We start from the raw sequence: 24,674 nt of genomic DNA on the forward strand, positions 1-24,674 counted from the left end.
CAACCCTTTAACAAAAACACCCAGAAATATGTGAAACTTTGTCAAAAGCCTTATTTGATTAAAAAAAAAAAAAAGGCAAAATATCTCAAACATGCCTCTCCCTGTAGTTAGATCTTTTCCTTTTTCTTTTTTTGGCAACAAAACTCTGCCTGATTTCAATTTCAGATAATCAGACAGTGAACTCCTAAACTAATGCTGAACATCTGACATATCATGGAAGAAATCCAGAGGTCACATAAACTGTCACACTCACTTTGTATTCAGGTCTCCCAGGATCACTTTCCATAATGGATCATTGAGGAATTGGGACTTATTTGGGTGTGGTAGAACTTTTTTTTACTTATACACACATTCCCACCCAAGCTCAATTTCCAGCTGCAGTCCAGCTAAACTTCACCATTATCATTAGTTTATTTTTCTTTCTGCTTACTTCTGGAATAAGCTCGCTGTCGAGCTGCGTCTTATTTCTGACCTGGGCCTCTTCAAATCTAGGCTAAAAACCTACTTATTTAGGATTGCTTTTAATACCCAGTAGTATGATGGCACTTTTATCTTATTTTATCTTAATCGATTTTGTTATATTTCATTGCTTTCACTGTTCTTTTATTGTTTTTATTGTTTTTACTTATTCTTCTCTTTATTTATTACCTGCTGTAAAGCACTTTGGTACACTGTAAGGATTGTCTGTAAAGGGCTGTATAAATAAAGTACATTTACATTTACATTTACTATCTGTTACCTTTGGAGACTTTATTGTGTTAATTACAAACTGAAGAATATTTGAATGCTGTTTGGATATTGTAATCTAACTTTACCATCTTATTTCATTGGCAGATGACATTTCCTAACCTACATCCACCTGTGCTGAGCTCCCTATAGCACCCAGCTGTTGTCTCTTTCACCCTGTTCTAACCTCTGCTGCCTTTCATCCCCCAGATACCTGTTACACCACACAGGCTGCTTTATAAATTGAATGAAATGTAAAACAAACCCTCATGAATTGACAAACTGTGGAACTTTTTTTTTAAAACAAAAATTTTGAAAGAACAGGGAAACTGAAAGAGAAAATATCTACTGAAATTATTTTTACACTCAATAATGTTGGGAAAAATCAACATGAGGATGAAGTTTGAGTTCAGTAATGGTTCTTCCTGCGCATGTCCACTGAGGCTATAATATGCATGAGCTTATCAAAATGTGCAGTGTTCTGGGTAATGAACAGGCTTAGGGCTCTGCCTAGTGGTCGTGATATCAATTACACTGAAGTGGTTCCTGTCACGTTTTGAACTTGGACTTGTTTGGATATAATAAACTTGTTAAGTGCTTAGAGCCACTGTTGAGCACAAAAGCCTCCATTCGTTTCACCGAGGTACAGGACAAGCTTTTAAAAAAATGTGAGCAACTGCCTTTTATGCAAAAGAAAATAGGTACTGTACCAAAAACATATGCATACAAAGATGCCTACCTGCTTTCACTGAAGGGTCAGACTGAAGAGAGAACAGTTTCTCCCATCTCGCACTCCACAACAGCTTGGTGGTGGCCACAGTTTCGGTTACATGTACAGCAGAAGGTGAAGCTTGCACACTATAAAATCCATTCCAGAGTTCTCTTCACGGATGTCTGCTCCACCTGCCTCTGAATACAAACAGATATGGTTACACAATGCAGGTACTTTTGGACAAAAAAAGCTAAATAATCTTTAAAAAAATGTCACTGAAGGAAACCTTCACCTAAAAATTCAGGTAGTTTACAGTCTATAAATCCACAAAGAGGTAGCAATACTAAAGTTTATAGTAATCAGATATGACACTGATGTCTAATCTTTCAGTGTGTTGGTGCTCGATTGGATCAGCTCTGCTGTCTGACCCAGCCTACCCTAACCCTGACCACCAATCATATCAGAGCATTTATCTCACTGTGTCCCCCTGGTTGATCCAATCTAGCATCATCCCAGTCAATCGTAGAGGAGAGCATCCATCCATCTATCTTCTATACCTGCTTAATCCAACTCAGGGTTGCGTGTCACCAGTTTATCACAGGGCCACGTAGAGACAAACAACCATGCACGCTCACAATTATTTCTCCGGCCAATTTAGAGACATCAATTAACCTAACATGCAAGTTTTGGAGCGGTGTACCCGGAGAGAACCCACACAGAACCCTCTTGCTGTGAGGCAACAGTGCAAAGCACTACACCACTGTGCAGCCCCTGCAGACACCAGCTAATGAATATTCATTACACCATAGGGACTTATGTGATATATAGGTACTTGCCACCTCTATTCTATAATATCTATTATAGTGGTATCAACATTTTTTGTTTTAGATTTTTAGGAACTTTCAAGGACACTGATGTTGTTTTTTTTTTTAAATTAGTTTTTAAGAACTATTCGAAGTGTGATGTGTATTATGTATCCCACAGAAATGTTTTTTGCATGTTTATGCATTTTCATCACTGAAATTAAAGATGGACATTTCTAACCTGCAGGAATTGAGCTACTAATACAAATCAGGCATCATCCTACATTCATACTTCACATGTTGTTAAAACAAAAAAAGAGTTATCATCTCCAACAGGAAGGAGGAAACTACCCATGAAGAGGAGAGAAGATGGAGAAAATGAATCATGCTGTTGAATGAAAGAACTGCTGATTGATAAGACGGTATTGTGCTTAAAATCTGATCCCCTGCAAAGTCCAGCCCCCTTTTTGGGCCAGTTTGCCAAAGTAAAGAAATTACAATACTTCCAAATACAATCAGCAGCATATTAGCTTTATAGAGTCATATGCAGTAGGATTTATAAATCCATAAATCACAAATAAAGATGTGTTTAAATCTCAAAAAATCTCATTAAAAAGGTGTTTTTATTGTTGTTGTTATTTTTATTTTTTTGTGTCCTGCCCTTTAAGATTAAGCATTAACTTGGCTGAGCAGCAAATGGTGCCTTTTTCAGCCATTCTGTTTAGCCACTTGCTCACAGGAATTTATCAGCGGTGACATAAATTGGATAACATTTGGGGCTGACTTAAGCTGAGCTCACTCAGCTAAAGCCATAAGGAAAGACGATTGTTTATCACAATGCATAAACTATCCAAGTGCCCATTTAACCTCTGCGGCATCCTTTTTTTTTAAACTTCAAATAGCTCATAAGCACTTATTTAGAAATGTAACATCATTGTAAGTCGTGTCATGGGTTATATCATGTCACTGTATCAGTTGATTCGGTGAATGACCAAGTAGCTACTTGGCATCAATGTGCAGATTCTATGTCTCACGGAGCACCTAAAATTGTTTATATTCCGCCGAGTGGATTTTTCTGATTCAATACTTATTGTTGATATACTTTGGTTTAACAAAGGAAGGACATTTAACCGGGGGACTATAGGGCCTTTTAAGACAGGCCCTTGCTGTATATCAACAAGGAAGTGTAGTGCAGAGTATCGGTGGATATATGGGGTGTACCCACTTATTTCTTACTCATCTTTGAGTATGTCCTCTTCAAAATCCCTCTGATATGCATTACTCTCAGTAATGTGTATTAAGCATTACTCTATCTTGATTATCTAGCAGAGGATACATGGTGCATCCCGCTCTGCTAGGCTTGGACTCTGACTTCATAAAGATGCATACTACCAAAAGTAAACTACACTGTTCAATTAGTAATGGCAAAGTAGTCTCATATGTAAGTGTCTATAACTAAAAAAAAATTGCCTTTACACTCTATGCTACTTCTATGTAGCCTTATGTGCCTCTGTCTTTATCACGAGCATCTTCTAGCAGTGACTTTGTGCCACTTTGCTGCACAAAAAGCTGGTATGAGCTATAAAAGTCAAAGCAAAGATAGATGATAAGCTCTGTCTGTGACAGCAAATGTTTTAATGTCTGCTCAGAATGTCTCCTCTCAAAAACGGTGGCACAACATTTTGACATGTGAATTGAATGCTGAGGAATTTGCTTCTTTTGAGCGACGACCCCCACAAAGGCAGCAGCTAACTGGTGAGCTCCAGCAACAGAGAGCCGACCTGCTGCAGTTGTGTGAGGGCGCCGCTGGGTGAGTCGCTCTCTCCGCTGCCTCTGTCTCCACAGCTCTCTTTTCCCAAAGAAAAGAAGAGGAGATCTAGGTCCGGGGAGGAGGGCCGCCGCCATTATCGGAAAGCTGACACAAATCCCACTTTCACACACGCCATCTGCTCAGAAATTGACCGGGACATGAACGATCTCCGTTGCAGTGGGAACATATTTCAAAGGAAACATCTTGGCGATTGCAACAAAGTCACTGTTGTGTCGTGTGAGCGACCGGCCCAGCGTTATTATGTGGGCACAACAATGGACAGAATAATTATTGAAAAAGCAACGTGGTGAACCGAGAGGAAGACGACTAAGCAGAATTGTGCACGCCTGAATTTCACAGGAGGAAAAACCCTTGCAAGAACCAAATTGGACGTTTCAGTCTCGCGAGGTATTTATTTCTTCCTTCTCGGTGTTTTAATTGCAACAAAAACAATGTTGCAAAACACGAGTGTCCAGACATGGGTGATGGAGATTTAATACCGATGACCCCATCGCTCAAATCGTTGTGATATCAGTGTTATCTGTGAATAGATACGACCCACAGTCAATTCTGCGGCTTTTGCTTTCGCACATCAGGCGGCGGCGAGGGCTGCGGCAAGCGCTGGCCTGACAGATGCAGGAGGAGAAAGGCAGAAATGCGATGGTATGTATCCGACATGCTCTCTTTTCTTTCTTGGCTATTCCCTTGTAGCCGTCTGGTGCTACACCCCGGACAACTGGGGAAATAGGTTCCCTTTAATTACTGCCTGTGGCTGTGGAGAGGGCAGGTTATTCCAGATCACGGCGCTGCAATTTCATTATGTAGACAGCAGGCCTGGCGTGGTCAGCCCCTCTCTGTGCACCCGAAAGCTCATATTAACTGTTAATCCTTTCTAGAACATGTAACCTTTTACTAAATCTTGTCTTAGTCGGCTGGTTAGACAATGAAAGTAATTGAAGTTGCGGGCTGGCTGGACTATCCCGATGGTGTCAGATAGGGCAGTTTGGCTGTATTTCTATGCAGAGAACTTGTCTGCTGTTTCGGGTATCAGGCCTACCTCAGCTGAGCTGCGTGGACTGCTCATGGTTGCTTCTGACCATGCCCGAGCTGTTTGTCTCTAATGAACAAGAACTACTTGCGTTAGGTCAATAAATTCCTTATAACTGTATATATTTCATCTTTCTCGCAGGATGATGGACTCTTAAGAGTCTCTCCAGTTGATCATTTTATAACTTATGAGCCGATTATTGTAACAGAATGGCATCAGAGCTGTAATAAGGGAACAATTATCAGTGCTATAAAAATGGATGCGTTGAGCAAATTCTAAGTGCTTTGGCAATGATTGTACCTGTGGTTGACTTTGTGTTCATTTTCTTTTTTTAAATAGATTTAGCTTATGAAGGTGTTCCCTAAGAGGTGCTGTTTTATTTTATTTGGCATTGAAATGGAGCCTGGATTCCCCTTTTGATAGTAAATGAAAATACTTGTCACCCATCTGACTGATATCCATATATGTTAACTTAAAGAGGACCATTCCTGACATATTTGTCCTATGATTTATGTTTTTGGTCCTTGTTTGATATCTCAGAAATTCTTTAGATCAGTGCAGCAGTGCTGAAAGATCAGTCAGCATTTTTGATAATCAGTGTTATCAGTATTATGTTAAAGGTAAAATACCAGAACCTGGTCCAGCTTCATGGCTTGGGGAAAATGTTAATGATGTTGAAATCATTTGACAAAGTAATGGTCAGATTATATCCACGAATAAAACAAGAGCGGTCTGACACTCAATAACTCTACCAGTGCTCAATGAATAAAATCCTGTTTATAGATCCGGGTCTGCATAAATAGCCAGCCGCTTTTGAAGTTGGGCTATGACCCACATCTGGTGAATTATATCTGCAAATCTGTACTCAACTCTCAGTATTTTGGTTATTAAACAATCAAACTAACGGAACTGAACCAACTTAATGCCCTCATTAATGTAGATAACGATTGCCACATTCCCAGAATGATGGGTAAATCCTTAGCAAAGTCTTGGTTTAATCAATTTGCAAAAAAAATCTCTGTTCTGCATTTTTTCATCAGAAGACGCATCTATGGCCTCTACCAGGAGATATTATAACTGCTCGGCATTGCTTTTCTTGTAACTCTGATCTCATTATGCTTCAATGCCGACTGAATATGAAGGCAAAACAACGGGAGTGCTTGATTTAAAAACTTGCTGTACAGTAATAATGTTAATGCAGCGATTTCACACAAATTACAATTAATTGCTGCTTGCAAAGGGACTCACTCGTTACACCATCAAGGTTACAGCCTCGGATTGAAAGAGCCACTGTTAGTGTTCTAATGTGGACTTAACCGTTGAACTGAACTGAATTTAAACATTCTTCCGCTATCACTGGTTAAAAACTAGAATGGGCAATAAATAGATTGAAATATTCCAGATCATCCAGTTTTATGCAAGTTAATGAGAGCATATCTTACTCCTTAAAGTAGTATGTTTATGTAATTTTGCCTTTTTGTAGTTGAGTTAGAAATAATTGTCTAATTTCCATTTTGTTTTGTTTTTTGACAGGATCTGATATTCTGAAGGAATGAGTGAAAGAACCCACAGCTCATATCACTGCGCTGTTATTTATTATAACTGAAGCCCAGCTAAAGAACGAGCGATCTGATCTCCTGTTTGGATCTGCAACTTTATGGACAAACATCTAAGTGAACTCCTTTATACAGTGCCTGTTTATGGCAGGATGAGTGTCAGAAGGCTATGATGGCGAAAAAGCAAGATGCGCGATCTCCCATTTACAACCTCATTGTGGTGGGTTTGTCAGGAACAGAAAAAGAGAAGGGGCAATGCGGGGTTGGCAAGTCCTGCTTTTCTAATAGGTTTGTGCGATCTAGTGCGGATGATTTCTACCTGGATCACACGTCGGTGTTAAGCACTAGTGACTTTGGGGGTCGAGTGGTTAATAATGATCACTTTCTGTTTTGGGGGGAGGTGTCTCGTGTCCTGGAGGAAGGACCTGAGTGCAGGATGCATGTTGTGGAGCAAACGGAATTCATTGATGACCAGACATTTCAGCCACACCGTAGCACTGCTATGCAGCCTTATATCAAGCGAGCAGCTGCAACCAAGTTGGCCTCAGCAGAGAAGCTCATGTACTTCTGTACAGATCAGCTGGGTCTAGAGCAAGACTTTGAGCAAAAGCAAATGCCAGAGGGCAAGCTGCAGGTTGATGGCTTCCTCCTTTGTGTTGATGTGAGCCGGGGCATGAACCGTAACTTTGACGACCAGCTGAAGTTTATCACAAATCTGTATGGTCAGCTTAGCAAGACTAAGAAACCCATTGTTCTGGTCCTCACCAAATGTGATGAAGGAGTGGAACGCTACATCAAAGATGCTCATACATTTGCTATCACAAAGAAGAGTTTACCGGTAGTTGAAACTTCAGCACGCTCAAATATAAATGTGGACCTTGCCTTCTTCACTTTGGTTCAGCTTATCGATAAGGGCAGAGGCAAGCCCAAGATCATTCCTTATTTTGAAGCCCTGAAGCTCCAGAGTCAGCAGATAGCATCTGCCAAAGATCGCTATGAATGGCTTATTAACCGTATAGTAAAGAATCACAATGAAACCTGGTTAAACACTAGTCGACGCATGAACACCTCACCAGAGTTCAAAGAATACGTCTTCTTGGAGGGAACGGCAAAATGCAAAAAGCTCTTTCAACAGCATGTCTATCGTCTGAAGCAGGAACATATTGAGAGGCGCCGCAAAATCTACTTAAGCACTCTTCCTCTAGCACTTAGTTCTTTGGTGCCAGACCTGGATGAGATAGATCAGCTGAGCTGGTCTGGAGTGCAGAAAGTGCTAGAGTCCAAACAACACTTTGCACACTGGTTTGTTGTTCTGGAGGATTCACCCTGGGAGGACACATCTCACATTGATAACATGGAAGATGAGCGAATCCCCTCTGATCTACTGGAGACTGCTGAAGCAGAGGAAATATTTAATGCTCATTTGGAACATCTGCGAAATGAGTGCAGACGGGCTGAGATGAGACAGGAGTTCAAGCAAAAGTTAGCCTCCTCCCCCTTTGTCTCACCTGGTAAACCTTGGGAGGAAGCTCGCAGCTTCATCATGAATGAAGAGTTCTACCAGTGGCTTGAGGAGCCAGAGTACTTGGAGCTGTACAACCGCCATCAGAAGGAGATCATTGACCGTGCTAAAGAAGACTTCCAGGAGCTTTTGCTTGAGTACTCTGAGCTTTTTTACGAGCTTGAAGTGGATGCCAAGCCGAGCAAGGAGAAGATGGGGGCAATTCAGGAGCTTCTGGGGGAGGAACAGAGGTTCAAGGCTCTACAGAAGCTTCCTGCTGAAAGAGATGCTCTTGTGTTGAAGCATATCCACTTTGTCTATCACCCCACCAAGGAAACCTGCCCTAACAGCCCTCACTGTGGAGACTCTAAGATTGAGCAAATCCTAGCTTCACGTTTCCCCACATGTTACCCATTTTTTGATGTAAAAGCTCATTTTGGAGAAACCAAGGCCGACAGAATTAACCTCGTCATACTAGGAAAGGATGGACTAGCCAGAGAATTTGCTAATGAGATTAGGGCTCTCTGCACAAACGATGACTGGTATGTGTTAGATGGGAAGATGTATGAGTTGACACTGCGGCCTATCGAGGGAAACGTACGTCTTCCGGTAAATTCCTTCCACACTCACACTTTCACCCCTCATGGATGTCTATGTCTTTATAATTCAAAAGAGTCCCTGTCCTATGTGGTGGAAAGCCTAGAGCGACTTAGGGAATCAACTTTAGGTAGAAGGGATAGCCATCTGGCACAACTGCCAACATCTCTTCTTTTAGTTACTAAAAGAGGTGTTGGATCATATGTTGATATCGGTGGAGACACTGCCTTAAACCTAATAACACAGGGACAGCAGGTTGCAAGAAGACTACAGTGTAGCTTTTTAGACCCGGCTTCCCCTGGTGTGGGCTATGGCCATAATGTCAATGAGACTCAAATTAACCAGGTACTAAGGGGCCTTCTGGATATTAGGAGGAGCACATCTTTTAGTAGCAGTAGCTCTCCGCCTCTCCTCCCAGAGCCTCAAGGCCTTCGAGACTCTCCTCAGCAGCCAGTCCAAGAGGCAGACCTTCGCATTGTCATGTGCTTAATGTGTGGAGACCCCTATGACATAGATCAACTGCTGTCCCCTTTCCTAATGCATCAGCACTGCAGGCCTATGTCTAATAGTGGCACCTCTGTGTTGCTGGAGCAGACAATTGGTGGACACAAGCTGGCTATAGAGCTGTCTCTGCTATCATACCATGCCTCCTTTACTCTGCGCAAGAGCAGGTTAGTACATGGCTACATTGCTGTGTACTCAGTCTCCCGAAAAGCCTCCCTGGAGACCCTGTGTGCATTCTTGTGTGAGGTTCAGGACATCATCCCCATTCAGCTGCTGGCAGTAGGTGATAGCCAGGCAGAGCTCACTGACAGTGACTATGCTTGTGAGCAGCTGATTCAGGGGGAGGAGCTAGCACACGAGATTGAGGCTCGTTTCAATAGTCTGGTTTGTGGATCTGGGGGAGTGGTGGGTGGCCTGCACCGGATAGAAATGTTCCATTCATTTCTGATGGAAGTGGTAGAGAAACGCAACATTGTAGAGGCCACGCACATGTATGATAATGTTGCTGAAGCATGCACCTATGAAAATGTGTACTCCCCACGCTGCAGTTCTCCCAGTCCTGTCACCATGTTCCTGGATTCGGATGTAGATGATGTAGAGCCGTCTCCTCCCTACTTTGACGGCACACTCTCCTCTCATAGTGGGGGCTTCAACCTGCCAGACTTAGATTCCAGTGACATCTCTGTCATCTCTGATATTAGGGACTTTGAGAACAAGCTCAATAACAAAATTCTCCCCCAAGTGAGAGTTAAACCCGGTGTCACTTTTGACTTCCGGAAGGTTAACCGTAGCCCATACATGGATACACTCGGTCATCGTCGCTCACTGCCCTCTGCTGTTACCTGGGTGCCTGGTGGGGATGTGGGCTACGATCCCTCGGACTATGCCGAACCCATTGACGCTGTTTCAAAGCCACGCCCTAGCAACGAAGAGATCATCTATTCAGTTCCACATGACAGCACACAAGGCAAAATCATCACAATACGCAACTCCAACAGGATGCACTCTAATGGAAATGGCTCAGACAGTGAAGCAGACAGCAGCTCTCTGGAGCGTAGGAGGAAGTTCTCAGCAGTTGGGGTGAAGCCTCGTCTGTATCGTGACCGGTCTAAGCGGCTAGGCAAGTTCAGCAGCTTCCGCACAAGCTTCATCGGGAGCGATGATGAGATGGGAGCACTTCCAAAGTCCAAAGAAGATGACTTTGGGACCTTAAAAGGGGACAGTCTTGTTAATGAGGAGACTGAGGACCCAAAGAAGAGGAACATTCTAAAGAGCCTCAGACGAACAGCGAAGGTGCGTATTTCACGAACTCTTTGCACAGTTAGTGCTATGTAGAATTTACTATTCTGTATAACCACAGATAGGAAGAAGTCATCTTTAAGTGAGCATGCTACGATTAGAGCCCCTCTCTTACTCTTCTCACAGAAAACAAGACCAAAGGCCCGTCCAGCTATTCCTAAGCCCATGGAGAGCGTTTACTTTGGAGTCCCTCTTGTGAATGTGGTATCCCTGGACAGACCCATCCCACTCTTTATTGAGAAGTGTGTCCGATTCATTGAGACAACAGGTGAGGTCTTTTGTTTAATTGAGAGAAATGCAAACAGTGTTCATTCACAATGTTCTGGAAGGTCACATTTCATAGAGCTCAAATTTCAGATCGCTTCTTTCTCAGTAACTTCTTTTCCTTAACATAGATTACATGCAGCCTGCAGTCATTCTCACTGACCGGTTAATGTGTTTTTAAGTTCAGCATACAGATATAACTCAGATCTGTTGGGACTTTACAGCTGTTGATTCATGCTAATTTCCTTTGATAATGATTTCTTGTTGTCATCAGTCAGTGGCAGATGTTTCCTACGCTTGGCTGGAGGCTTCAATTGGATGTACTAGTTTATGTGCCGGCAATATAGCTAACCACCACACTTGTTTTTTTTTGGACCCAACGGACAAATTCTGCATTAAAATGGGAGATTTTTCATTTTTAAATAGGCATGTGCTTACTCTTTCATGACACTCCTTGAAATGGCCAGATGGATTGGATTCAGCTGTAACGCTGGTAGCTGCAATGTCAGAATCTCCACTCAATAGCTGGACTGTTGTTTACAGTGCCTGTTGTGGAGCAAATGTACATTAGTGCCTTTTAATTGTTACATGAGCCAACATTGCTGACTTTTCTTTCCTTAGTTGAAAACATGCTATTTTATATTGATGCTAAAGCAGATGTTTAGGTTGAATGTGACCAAGGTTAGAAATATGATATAGTAAATGTTGGTAAAAGTTATTCCCATTTTGGCCAAAAGCTTTAGTCTTCAGGCTTCTCTGAACGCTGCTTTCCAAGTTTTTTTTTTTTTTTTTTTGTTTTTTTTTTTTAAGCTTTCGTGCCGAGCTGACATCTGCTCATGACAGATTTCTTTATATGATCATCTGCTACACGCACAAACACCCACAAAGTGAAACTAAAATTTTGAGAAGTAGCCATTTCAAATCAAGTTGGAGAGATGATTTAACAAAGTAGCTTTTGCGTTTTATGTTGGAACCTCCATACCTGCAAGAGTAAAGGCTTATTTGTAGCCCAGAAAGGAGCTCTCCAAAGAGGCAGGAGCTTGTTTCAAGCACTGCATGGTCTCAACGGCTGCATAAAGGGCTAGTTTAAGATCTAAACAACATTTTTTTTAATTAATTTTTTATGTAAAGCTGCTGTAATGAAGACTTGGAATAGAAATATAGAGCTGGGAATGAGAGTAACAGGTCCCCTTTAATTTTTTTTTTTATTGATTGTTATCTAAACATGCTTATTCTTGTATTAAAATATGATGTGAATATAATTCAAGGGTGCACAACGATACAAACTGCCAGCATCTTTATTATCATGTCTGTTTGCCAAAGGAAAGAATGAAGTGTTTGTGCTTTCCTTGTTTCTCACTGGGACACCGTACCCACATCTTCCCCTTTTCTCTGCTGCGCCTTTTCTTCAGGCCTGAACACAGAGGGCTTGTACCGCGTAAGTGGCAACAAATCGGAGATGGAAAGCATGCAGAGGCAGTTTGAACAGGGTGAGTTGTTCATCATAACAGTTTTGAACCAGTTGTTTGACTTGTAATTATGTGACTGCCTTGTCAAAACATAAATAGAGAGTTATCAAAGAAAAGTGACAAGCAGCTGATTGTTCAGTCCTGGTGCTTATTTTCTCTCATTATCCCTCACATTCTTCTTGCGTAGACCACGGATTAGATCTAGTGGAGAAAGACTTCTCCATAAACACTGTGGCTGGAGGTCTCAAAAGCTTCTTCTCTGAGCTGCCTGAGCCCCTGGTGCCTTGTGCTCTGCAGGTGGACCTACTGGACGCTTTCAGTAAGCAAACACTGCTGGGCTGGGAGGGTCTTTACTAGAACATTTAAAAGATTATTTCTTTAGGGTGGAAGAGGGTTGGGAAGGTTTTCACAGATCTGCTTTGCTCTTGTTTTAGCTTCAAATTTTAGCTTTAAATGACTGTTTGATGATGGAGATCTTAGTGGTAATGACAGAAAATGATGTGTGTGCAGAAATCCATGACAGAGAACAGAGGCTATATACAATGAAGGATGTCCTGAGGAAGTTCCCCAGGGAGAATTATGATGTCTTCAAGTATGTCGTGAGTCACTTACACAAGTAAGTACCTACAGTGCTATAGAAATCGCTTAATACCTTTTAAGTCATGGATTGTCCAGTGTTTTTTATTTCACCTTTATGATAAGAATGTGTGAATCAGTGGGGCTTTGTGTGTTTTTCCAGGGTGAGCCAGCTGAACAGGCTGAACTTGATGACCAGTGAAAACTTGTCTATCTGTTTCTGGCCCACCCTCATGAGGCCAGACTTCTCCACGATGGACGCCCTGACTGCCACACGCACCTACCAGACAATCATCGAGAGCTTCATCCACCAGTGTGCATTCTTCTTCTACAACCAGCCCCTCCTTGACTCCCCCACTGGCCTGGGAGGCCTCCCTGCCTCGCCCACCACCACCCTCAGCGGGAGCTCTGCCTACTCTTGTTACCGCTCCTCTCCTCCCCACACCACCGCACACTTCAGCCCTCTGCAGCAGTCTCCACCCACCACCCCCCAGTCACCCCTGCAGTCTCTGCTCCCTCCCCTCCACCAGCACCCCCACTCCCACCATTCCCCCGCCGAACAAGAGACACTGTGAGAGACGATGAAACCATGTGTGCCCATGTTGATTCTGGACCTTATCACCAACACACACACACACACACGCACACACACACACAAGGAAAAAAAAACAAGGAAAAAAAACACATGCACACCACATTTTGATCATGGACAACCTAGGTTATGAAGACTGAGGATGGAGTGTCTGAGAAACTACCCAAACTGCTGTTTGTTTTTGTCATTGCGTGCATCTTGGCGGGCTTCGATTATCAGTGAAGCTTCCTCTGCCGTCAGAGTGTCTGATCGCCTGGAATTGGATGGAAGGTCAGAAGTGGAGGACAGGGGTCACTGCCACTGCAAGCCTCTCGTCTGTCAACAGCCACCGCTTACCCTCCACTACCAAGAAATAGAAACATCTACAAGCTGGAAGAGTTGGTTTGTGGCCACCACGTTTTTACTATGTGTAAAACTCTTTAGTAAGTACTGCCACTGGATTTATGGTCTGGTCCTCTGTAGGTCCTTTGGGCAGCAGCTTCCTCCATAGTAGCAGAGTTTCCTCTGTGTCTGCCTTTAGGGTTTCTCTCATCGGCTCTACTTTAGGGGTCGGCATGAGGAGGGAAGACAAGGCCACGGGGGTAACACATCCAGGGATGCACTTTAATGATCACTGTTGTTTTTCCCTCTAAAGGGGATTTTGACATACTGTTTTCTTGTGTGTTTTTATTTCACAGCTCAAACAGCCATACCCATTGCCTCAACGGAGCTCTGGCAGATCAAATTTTGTTTACATCAAACTTGTTTTTGTATCCACAAACTTATCTGAAGCACTTTTTGATAGTGTAGTGTTAAATAAAGTGAAGAAATGCCACATTGATTAATTGTCAATATTGTTTGTTTAGTGGTTGAATGTGGCATCAATGCAGGTTTGTTTAACAAGATCCTTTTGTAAAAACGTAGTCTTTTAATTGGGTCCAGGCATCCCATTTTAGGTGGATGGGAAATCTGAATCTGCTTATGTTCCTCTTTCATCCAGCCATGTGAAAAATAGTTTTGTTTGTCCTCTTTCTAGCTGTTTGTTGATCAGAGTTAGGGATTTTGTTTTGATTAGGCCATTGTATAACCAGATAAGAATTTGCCTGCCATCAGTGAAGGAGAAATATTGCCATTTTGAATGTGTAACCTTGTCATACCAACAAATTCATCTTACCATCTACTGTCCATGGAAACCAAATGCTTGAAATAGGTTGCTGGATGTGTTGCTGTGGCTGTTATCAAACCAAGCTCTTTGTATTCATGTAATATAAAGAACCTTTAATTCAGAAGGTTTAGTATTCTTAACGTGCTGTTACTGCTTGTCCTGCTATACAATACATTGACCGATACAAGTGAAACATTTGTCGCTGGGACACGAGCACCACTGGCCCTTTACCTGCTGTAGTTGATTAGTTTTATGCTGGCATATTGTTCTCCCTTTTCTTTGACAACAAGCAGCACATTTTCAGTGGCAGCACTACTAATGACGACCATTGAACTTGTGCAAGGAAGTACTGTCCTTCCAGTGAGAATAATGAACAACCATGCTTACAAGCTGTGGAGGGTTGTGGCTTTGTTATAGTTCTGGGTTGCAACAATGGACCAGAATAGTCAAATCATTGGTTGCATTAGAATTGGGGATCATCAGTCACTGGTACTTTTGGAGATTTTAATGCTGTTGCAAGTCGGTCATTTTATATGTTCAGCAGACTGAATAAATTAGGGATCTTCAAACTGCTCTGAGCTTGAACCTGAAACATTGAGAATTGCACAGAACTAGTCAAGCAGTGGTCCAATTCTAACACAATTCCTGGGAGTGTATAATGTTACTGCGTCACTTGACTTCTGACAAAACCTTGGCAAATCTGCTGTTCAGTGAGCATTGAGTGTGTGCATACTACTCTATAATGGTTGTTTATTTGTATGTTGGGGAACACCACCCTTTAGTCAATGGTAGAAAACATTTCTAGTGTGTATTTCAATGATTGAAAGTCCATTTTTACAATTTTTGTGAATGGTTCAAGGCCACTTAAGTTTAGTGCATGATTTAAAAAAAATTAAAAAAAACACATCGAGGGAGCAGGACGGCAGCCTCCTCCTGTTTTAAAACATGAAATTAGTACGAGAACAAAACAAATAATAAAGTGAAATAGCTGAAACGTGAAAGTTTATGTACTGTGCACCGGAGCAAACCATGGAATTTGTCTGACTGAGAATAGTGTTTGAAGATGAAGGCCTTATGTGAACTGTACAATAGTTAATAAATTAAATCTTGTAAAATTGTCTGGCTTTCTTGTGGTCTATGTGTTTTTCATTGATCTGTATTCCAGTCTTAACACCATTCAATGATGTCATGAGCTTGACATGAGATTTGAACTTCACTGTTAAAAGTGCATTTGTGATCTGCTATTGGGCAGCAGATTAATGTTGTCACAACAGCACAGACCAGGGTATTTAAGCCACCGAGCTTCCCATTTTGTTAAAAATGTGTCATGGGAATATCGAGGGGAGAACTGATGACAGTTTTTTAAAAGCCCTGACATCTGACAACAATAATGTCTATTGTTAACCACTTTTTCTTGTTTTCTGTAATTATTTCCTTGACCTGGCTTACAGTTTGATGACCGAGCAACAAAACTAGAGCTATTGCTGATAACCTGTGCTGCACTACATACGCATAATAGCAAATGAAATGAATTATAAATAGAATGAAATAAGATATATATGTCAAACTTTAGATGAAGCATTCCTAATAATAAGTTAATTCTAGACAACAGTCATTACATGCAGAAATACCTGTTCTTTATTAACAAGGAGCTATAGTATTTAGGCACTGTTGCATGTGACTCTGAGAAACATCAATTATTCACAACATATCCGTCATGAGTGAGTGCACTCTTTCAGGGAAAGATTTTCGTCACAGTATCCATTAACCTCTGTGAAGGGGTCAGACATTATAAAGACAGCACGCCATCTTGTGGCTGCATAGATGTATGTCTATGTATGCATGTCTGACAGTAGATTGCCAAGGCTTTATTTATGCCTTTTAGAAGTAGAAGAAGCGTGTAGGTCTTTTACATAAAGAAATGTTGCAAAACTTCGATTGAAAAAGACTTGGGTGCAAGTAAAAGTCCCTACTTCTAAACAATCTTTAAGCATTGTACAGTAGTGTGCAAAGGTATTGAGCCACCCCTAATTTCCTTATTTAGTGCCAGAAGAACTAGAAATATGTGCAGTGATTTGTTGAAACTTGCAGACATAGATGAGAAAGAAAGCGGAGTTTGTATAATTCTAAGCAGCTTGAAAGTCAATATTTGGTATGTCCCCCTCTTTTCGGACATCACTTTCAGATACTGTTCGGTAAAGTGCCTGAATATACTATTAAATTTAGATTTGGAGACACAACACTGCTTCATCCTTTGAGTTGGGTGCCTTTGTTATGCTTCAATGACTCATAGGTCAGTGTTAATGGATTTTAACAAACACGTGGTGATGATGGTCAGGTAGTAGGACTGAACTAAAAAATGAGTGAAAAAGCAGCTAATGTCAAAAGAATAACTTTGAAAGCCTGGAGGATTTTTGCCTCCAGTAGTCGATTCTACCACAAGTAGAATCGACTACTTTAAAACATCACAATAAACCGTAACTCCTTGAAAGAAAAATAGAAAGAAATGAGTGATGGCTCAAGACCTTTGTACAGGATCGTACCTCAGGATTACAAGTAAAATCATGAATTCTTACACACCACAATGCTCTTTGTTACAGTAGTATACTCTTGGATTATTGTAAGCAGCATCTAAGTATTGTATCCGACTCATTAATTCCATTTTTTCTGAATCTGCTGTGAGGTAACGAGTGACTCCAGCTGTCAGATAAATCTAGTACACAATACAATATTATTTGTGGAGAAGAAGTAGAACTGAAAACGGAAAATATTCAAGTCAGGCTCAGGATTGCACCGATCTGTATGAAGTTAGTTCCCTTATAAAGTTCATACAGGCCAGTTATATTAAAAACTCAATTTATTTACTCATCGTAAGCAGCCTTCAAAATCATTGAGTGAGCTGGTGACTCACATGATTGTAGAGGAATGTCATTAGTTTGGTATTATCTCCAAACTTCCATGAAACCTTTTAAAAGAAGCAGAGAATGTTGCATTATGGGAAGTGTAGGATCCAGTGTTTTGGTGGCTTAAAGTCGGGGATCCTTAGTTTCAGTTGTTTCTTTTTCACTCTGTCTCAAACTGTCTGAACTAGAATACGTAACTATTGTGTAACACACAGTACAACTGACAAACATCCCTGATTTAATTCTATTATTCTAGTCTTATCTCATTGTCACAAGAGTTTTGCCAGTTTTTTAACGGATTGTTTCATTCTCATATCATATTCATATAATCAGGTTGGGTATTATCATGCATCCATCCATCTTCTATTCCCACTTTTTACCAATTCAGGGTTGCTGTGGGGCTGAGATTCTTTTCAGCTGTCATTTGGGGAAAGGTGGGGCTCAAATTGGACAGTTTGCCAGCAACCACAGAGACAAACGAGACAAAACCATGCACACTCACTCCTGCAGGCACATTGGAACCGGCAGTAACCTGACCCGCATGTTTTTGGACGTTGAGAGGAAAGTTGGTACCTGAAGAGGACCCACGCATACATGGGGAGAAAATGCAATCTCCACACAAAAAACTGAGATTCAACCCTGGAACTATCTTGCTGTGAGGTGACAATGCTAACTCGCTATTATCAGCTTTGAGAATTCAGTATAAACACCAAATCCTCTTTTTCATATAACACTATCGTAACTATTCTGATCTAACAGCGACCCGTCACAGATTGATCTAATAACACTGCTCCTGTATTAAAAAGTCTTTTGCTCTCACTTTCCTGGTTTCATTAAACGTTTATATCAATATGAAACACTCCTTTGGTTGCTCACCAGTTATTTTGAGATAAATATTAGTTCAAACTTTTTTAATCATTATCAGAGCAAAGCTGTAGAAAATGACAGAAGCCGTGGCGTATGAAAGATAGCTTTATTGCACAAGGTGTTAGAATGATCTTTTTAGTTTTTGCTTTCTTTTCATAGAAAATGTACCTTTGAACACAAGCAATTGCTGTAACAAGCAACTCAAACAAATGTTTGGGATACCCTCAACATTTTTTTTCTTTTTTTTTTTGTTTGTTTTTGATTTTCTGACATTTTTTCCATCAATTTTCCCTTTTAGCAAGCATGCAATGACTCTTTTGAGGATGAACAAAATACAAAATAATGATAATAAAAAAAGTAAATAGGACAACTGACAACATCAAAAGACTTTAAAAAAAAGAATAAAAATTCAACAAATTAGTATCAAAAACATAAGGGGAAAGAAAAAAGTATATATTTTTTTTTGCCCATTTCTGAAGTGAAACATCTTATTTTTGATGTTATTTCAATTTTGAAACTGGGGCATTCAACCCTGATGTGTCCCCTGATTTACTCTGACGAAAATAGCTCTTCATACAAAACTGTGTTTTATGTACAAGACTTAATCTATAAACAACACTGACAAAGGTAGAGATGATGGATCTAGTATGATTAGAGTGGTGAATTTTTACCTCAATTTAGCTGAAGGGGGGGAAATAACAGGAGCCGGAATGATTCAGGTTAACAGACCGACTCCAGTCCAGTATATACACAATACAATAGTAGTTTGTGTGACCAAAAGAGCTACAAGTCCCTGATTTCACTTGGCTAAACTAGTTTACGGCACAGGCCATATAGCTTTGTACTGTTTGACCTCAGGAAACAAAAGTCTGACAAAACCCGAATGTATTAAAGTGAACGTAATGAATCGAATTCAACGGACCAACCGATTTGCCTCCCCTAAACAAACAAACAAGCAAACAAAGCAAATGGACAAATAAATCTAAACCACAAAACACCATCGTAAGAATGCTTGAAAAAAGCATTCCAATAGGTTCTTGTGTTAATGTACAATAGCGCAAAATGGAGGGGTATGGAGATAAAGTGTGGGACATTTACAGTACTTCAGACAGGACAACAACAAAGATATAATTTCAGTGAACATTATATAATTTTCAAAACAGAACTCCCTGACATATAATATCTCTCGACATTAAATTATTCAACTTCATTCACATCATGACTGGCATTCTTTCAGCTTGTAGTTGCATTAAATTTGAAGAGCGAGGATCAGCTGAGTGGCACAGATGACTGAGAAGCAATTATATTTGTGTGACTATTCGTCTGCCATCCAGCCACAAACTGAGGCCTTAATACTGTAGCATAACTGAAGTCTGTAACCACTTTGCAGCAAACCTTCTCCCAGTATAAAAATTATTCGGGGATCCTCTGAGACACTGATTTGGCCTCTGAATGTTATTGTATCTACCAACTCGGGCTCATGACAAGCTAAATAAAAAGTTAAAGGGCCCACATCCTCATGAGTAGACTCTAACAGCCTCACAAACATCCTTGAAGTCCTTGTGTCATGATTGTTTCCACACACAACCAAAAAGGCATCGCAACCCAGGGCAGTTGCCATCCTTTTCCCATCTAAACACACGGCTAAGAAAAGGGCCTCTCTCTGTCCACACAAGGTCGAGGAACTCTTCTGTTAGCTGGCCTACATACAGTAACATGCAGAATATCCCGTATATATACACTTCACACTTAACATTTTCTTTCCTCGGTCCAACCTTTTTAAAATTTCTCTTTTTTTAAATCTAACAATTGAGCGATTGTCTCATTCTTAAAATTTGACATTAACATTAAATTGTTGTAAATACTACCACACTATTGCAGTAGATACAATTTATACTTTGTCATAATTTCACTTAAATGTCAATAATATACCTACATAGAAATATATATGTAAATTCTTTATAATACCAAATATTCTCTATTTGTAATGTGAGAAGTTGCAGCTGGTTCATTGGGGTTGTAATGATTTGATTAAAGAGTTAGACACTGTTTAGATGCACAGTGATGTGTGGGGAATATTGATGTGACAGAGAGTTTATCGATTATATAAGTAAACCTGAATCCTTGTTCTTGGAATCACCATGAAAAGAGCATCTGCCAATAGCAATTTGGGACTTTAAGTGACACAAAGAGGGGGAGAGATACAGTAAGAACAGGGAGCTTAAGTGGAAATCTTGCAAACTGACAATAATAAACTATGAAGGACAGTACGTGTGTGTGTGTTTATGAGAGACAGGATGGCCACACAGCTTCATACTGGCTATTGGAGTCTTCATCATCACGAACACAGACCTTTTAGCTCCTCGGCCATAGTCAGTATTCCCAAATCACCACAGAAATCACTCCACGTTTTTTTTGCCGTGCATCTTCTGCAAGAATTGAGTGGAGCTGAGCACCAGCCGGCAGGAACTGTTAGTTGGAGTTAGTAGTCTTTTTTTATAAGAGTCCCACGTGAATATGAAAAGTAGGGTTAGATGGGTCTCTGTCTGGGGGAACGCCTTTCCCAAGGAGAATTAGACAGGAAGCTGGGCAGTTCACCATTAGTTTGGTTTAAAGAAAGATGGCTGCATGCCCATTCTGGCCCAGACTGATGATTACCAGAGTGGGGCTGGCTGAGGAGTGGGACAGCAGTGCGAGTTTGTGCATGGGAACGGACTACACCAGTGTGTATGACTTAGAGTAGGCCCCCACACTCTGTTTCTGCAGTCTCCCCAGAGCAGAGGAGCTGCTCTCGAGCAGCGAGTCTCTGGAGCCCCCCACCTTGTTACTGTTGGTGGGATTGCTGCTCGTGCTGGAAGTGGAAGCCGTTGCTGCATTGTTGGAGCTGGGCATGGTGAGAGTCCTCTGGGGCAAGGTGGCAGTGCCCGAGCTTGCACCCAGGCTGCCCAGCCCAGAATGGCCCAGCGTCAGGGCCTGCTGCTTGGCAGGGTCCAGAGTCTTATGACGGCCCTGGGTATGATATGCCCGCTGCGTGAGGCTGCGAATTGAGGCTTCCCGCGGCGGCACCGCTGGACATGGGTCATGCAGTTCCCCTTGCTTTCGGAAGAATGGATCTGTCTTCATGTAAAGGGGGAGGTTGCAGAATTCACCTTGGAAGGGAAATAGAAAAATCATGATCACAAAACTTGAAATGTACGTTACATTTAGGTAATTTTGACCGCTTGCTGACCAAATGGTTTTTATTTGATTCTGTTCACATTGTGAGGAAGAAGTATCCGCCAAAAAAACTACACTTTGCTTCCTTGTGTTTCTTAAAGTCTGTCTATCTTATTGTGTGCAGGTTATCAGAATTACTGAGTGGCATAAAGCTCATCTAAGATCGTTCGCAGTGACAGTGATTCCATGGTTTTAGATGTGCTTGTAGCGGTGTGTAAGTACACTTATACTGTACTGCTTCCATAGGGACGGGAGAGGAAGTAGCAGCCACGTGCTGCAAACCTCAATGAGCTGCAGCAATGTTCAAATTTCCTCCACAACGATGTCAGAGACCGATAACTTCATACAGAAAATTATTACTTCAAGTTATTGCTGCTACAGGTGGTTCTACAGCATATTGAATCAAACTGTTATTTAGTTTTTCATACAAAACTGTGAGTTTTGGTTTAGTTTTTGTCTTATGTAACTGACTATCTGCAGTGTCTGTGGGATGTTTTATAGGTAATGAGGTGTAATATTACATATATATTCGAATGAGCGCATTTTAAAACACATTAAAAGATCAGTTATTATCAAAGATGCTAAATGAAATGCAAAGAGGTGGTTCTCTTCTTTCATATGGTACTTACTTTTGTTAGCTCGGTGGGGAATGGGGACAGCCACATTTTTGCCGCGGTCGTAATCCTGCGGTTTGGGAGGGGAGGCGGTGAAGCGGCAGATGCCTGGTTCAGACGGCGTGCTGAGGGAGGTCATGCTGTCTGCCGGGTCGTTGGTTCCTGTGGTCATTTGGTCAGATGAGCTGTCGGAGATGAAACATTCTGTGATGGTGAACTTGGCGTGCTGCAGGTGCTCCTCCAGCTTGGCATGCTCGTACGCTCTGGCCAGCTCCTCGTAGGTGGAGGAGGCGCTCTCTGTTGACACCATGCTGTTCCGACCCTTATCTAAAAAACAAATTAGATTGTGGAAACAGAATTCCTCAGATGTTTTCAGAATCTGAAAGATTCAGGCACAGATTTATTTTCACAGATTTCTCTCCAAATGTTCTATCTTCTCTCTGTATATTGATTTTTTTTCTGTTGCTGAAAACATTTGACACATCTTAACATAAAAAAGTAATGTTACAGTTAAAGATGCAGTGAATTATTTCACCATCCCTTAATTTAGTCATTTGATAGTGCATCAAATGCTGAAGATAAACTTGAATTAATCAATTTTTGCCTAAAAGCTACTTCATATCCATCAAAAGTAGGAATATCACAAGAGTTTTGTCAGTGGAACTGGCTGGGATCATCTCACCTGTGTCTTGGGAGAGGCTTGCGCTGTAGCTGTCACTCTCTGTGGCGGTGATGCCATGAGAGCCCATTGTCCGCCAGTCCGAGGTCAGAGTTCGTGCTGAGGCCGTCGACTGGCTCTGACTTGGCCGGCTCAGAGTCCACTGGCTGGAGTATCTGTTCCTGGAGCTGTGAGCTGATTTGATGCTCTTCCTGGACACAGGGTCTGAGAGGTTGCAGAAATCAGATAAGAGGTGGTCTTAGAGATGTTTTTATCCATGTAGAAACTGTCAAGAAGCTTATATTCAGCTTTAGCTGTTCACCCATTTTCACGTAACACTTTGACATTCATTATGAAAATTTACGAGTAAAACAGACTCACTTGTGCCGGGGCGGATGTCTGACATGTCAATCAGAGGCCCTGAATTCTGGATAAGGGCTTGGTGATGCAGAGACACTCCTGTGCAGAAGTTCTGTGGATTCACCGACTGGCTGAACTCTGTGTCTGTCACCGGCACTGCTGCCTTGTCCTCCCCTGTTGCAAGCACATATGAGGAAATACACCATTAATAAATGCATGCCACAAATGTGCTCATAAAGACTGGCAGTTATAGTCGATGCACTGTGACATGCCTATCTGCTTGATGCCTTCCTTGTCCTCAATGAGTAGCTGAACACGTGGGATGTCAATATGGAGCCTTGGTCCTTGAGGAGGCCCCTTCACAGGTGTGTCTACACTGCGATTGTTCTTGCTACATACACACAAACACACACACACAGATTAAACAAAGAAATCTGATGTCCCCTTTGTGGCATTTAAAGAAATCCTGAGGCTGAAAGTTATGCAGTAGTTATAAAAGATAAAACTGACATTCACTTACCTAATAAGCATCTCAGCCAGGCTTTTAGCATCTACAAGAAGACAATATCTTAGTTACATTATAGCTGACTGGGAGGATTATATTTCCAACTTGTCATTCCATAGTATTCCATCAAAAAAAACTTGACTGATTTCCTTTTCTTTCTCTCACCTCTGAGCCGTTTGAGCCTCTTTTCCTTGCGTTTCTTGCGGATAATGAAAAGTAAAGCAACGCCCAGAGTAACTAGGATGACAGGGGAGCCGATGGAGAACAGCTTCTTTACATCATCGCCCTCTCCACGGGCCGATTTAATAGGAGGGATTGTACCTTGTAAGTGTTAGGAGAAGAAAAGAGATAAATATCAAAATGTCGGTCACAATGGAAGAGATAAGAGAAGAAAGACCACAGAAAAAAAGGGTCCACTCACTGCCATCGTAGTCGGTAGTAGCAAACTGGGAGCTCTGGTTGCCGCAGCCAGCACTGTTGCAGGCCTTCATTTTGAGCTCGTACCAGGTGGCCTCTCGCAGCTCGCTGAGGAATAACTGAGTGGTAGAGTTGGCCTTGAGGCTTTGCCAGGCCCACGTGCCTTTGGGTCTGAAGTCCAGCATCAGGTCAGTGATGGGGCAGCCACCACTGGTCCAGCCCTGAAGGTTGAGTCCTGCATGAGTGGAGTTGATGTGGGTCAGCAGCGGTTGGTCCTTGTTGAAAACTGGTTCTGGAAACGAAAAAGACACAGGACAATAGGTTTGAATGTGAGTGACAAAAAGGCAATACAGTAACCAGCTATATATGATCTGTTAAAGGAGAACTGCGGCATTTTCAACATTAAGCCTCTTTTATGAGTCGTCTGCAATGTTTTAGAACCCCCCTCACCGCTTTTTTGAATTTTACTGCTGTCTCCGGTATTTGCCTAATTTTGATTCTTCTCAACCTGCTTCAGAATGGCAAGTCATGTG

The 24,674-nt window shown here is 41.6% G+C and overlaps 2 protein-coding genes across 4 annotated transcripts in view; one reads left to right on the plus strand and one right to left on the minus strand.

The window, feature by feature from the left end:
- Positions 1–4,033: 4,033 nt before the first annotated feature.
- On the plus strand, positions 4,034–15,718 carry arhgap35b (Rho GTPase activating protein 35b). 2 transcript variants are annotated; one of them, XM_075487920.1, is made up of 8 exons: positions 4,034–4,459; positions 4,648–4,714; positions 6,633–10,550; positions 10,683–10,824; positions 12,233–12,310; positions 12,477–12,608; positions 12,800–12,905; positions 13,029–15,718. In XM_075487920.1, the coding sequence occupies exons 3-8, from the start codon at positions 6,825–6,827 to the stop codon at positions 13,438–13,440; spliced, it is 4,596 nt and encodes a 1,531-aa protein (XP_075344035.1). In that variant the 5' UTR covers positions 4,034–4,459; positions 4,648–4,714; positions 6,633–6,824; the 3' UTR covers positions 13,441–15,718. The 2 variants fall into 2 exon arrangements, with proteins under 2 accessions (XP_075344035.1, XP_075344036.1); XM_075487921.1 differs by having other exon boundaries at positions 4,034–4,714.
- Positions 15,719–18,463: 2,745 nt separating this feature from the next.
- The window catches only part of LOC142402312 (cell adhesion molecule DSCAML1-like), a 53,174-nt gene continuing 46,963 nt past the window's right edge, over positions 18,464–24,674 (minus strand). For both annotated transcript variants that reach the window (XM_075487922.1, XM_075487923.1), the window contains exons 26-33: positions 24,146–24,433; positions 23,890–24,045; positions 23,740–23,770; positions 23,492–23,610; positions 23,241–23,393; positions 22,884–23,084; positions 22,217–22,528; positions 18,464–21,520 (exon numbers count right to left, since the gene is read on the minus strand). In XM_075487922.1, the coding sequence (XP_075344037.1) occupies positions 21,087–21,520; positions 22,217–22,528; positions 22,884–23,084; positions 23,241–23,393; positions 23,492–23,610; positions 23,740–23,770; positions 23,890–24,045; positions 24,146–24,433 (1,694 nt within the window). In that variant the 3' untranslated portion in view covers positions 18,464–21,086. The remainder of the gene's footprint in view (positions 21,521–22,216; positions 22,529–22,883; positions 23,085–23,240; positions 23,394–23,491; positions 23,611–23,739; positions 23,771–23,889; positions 24,046–24,145; positions 24,434–24,674) is intronic.

This window comes from Odontesthes bonariensis, chromosome 16, assembly GCF_027942865.1.
Source record: "Odontesthes bonariensis isolate fOdoBon6 chromosome 16, fOdoBon6.hap1, whole genome shotgun sequence".
Lineage (NCBI taxonomy): Eukaryota > Metazoa > Chordata > Actinopteri > Atheriniformes > Atherinopsidae > Odontesthes > Odontesthes bonariensis.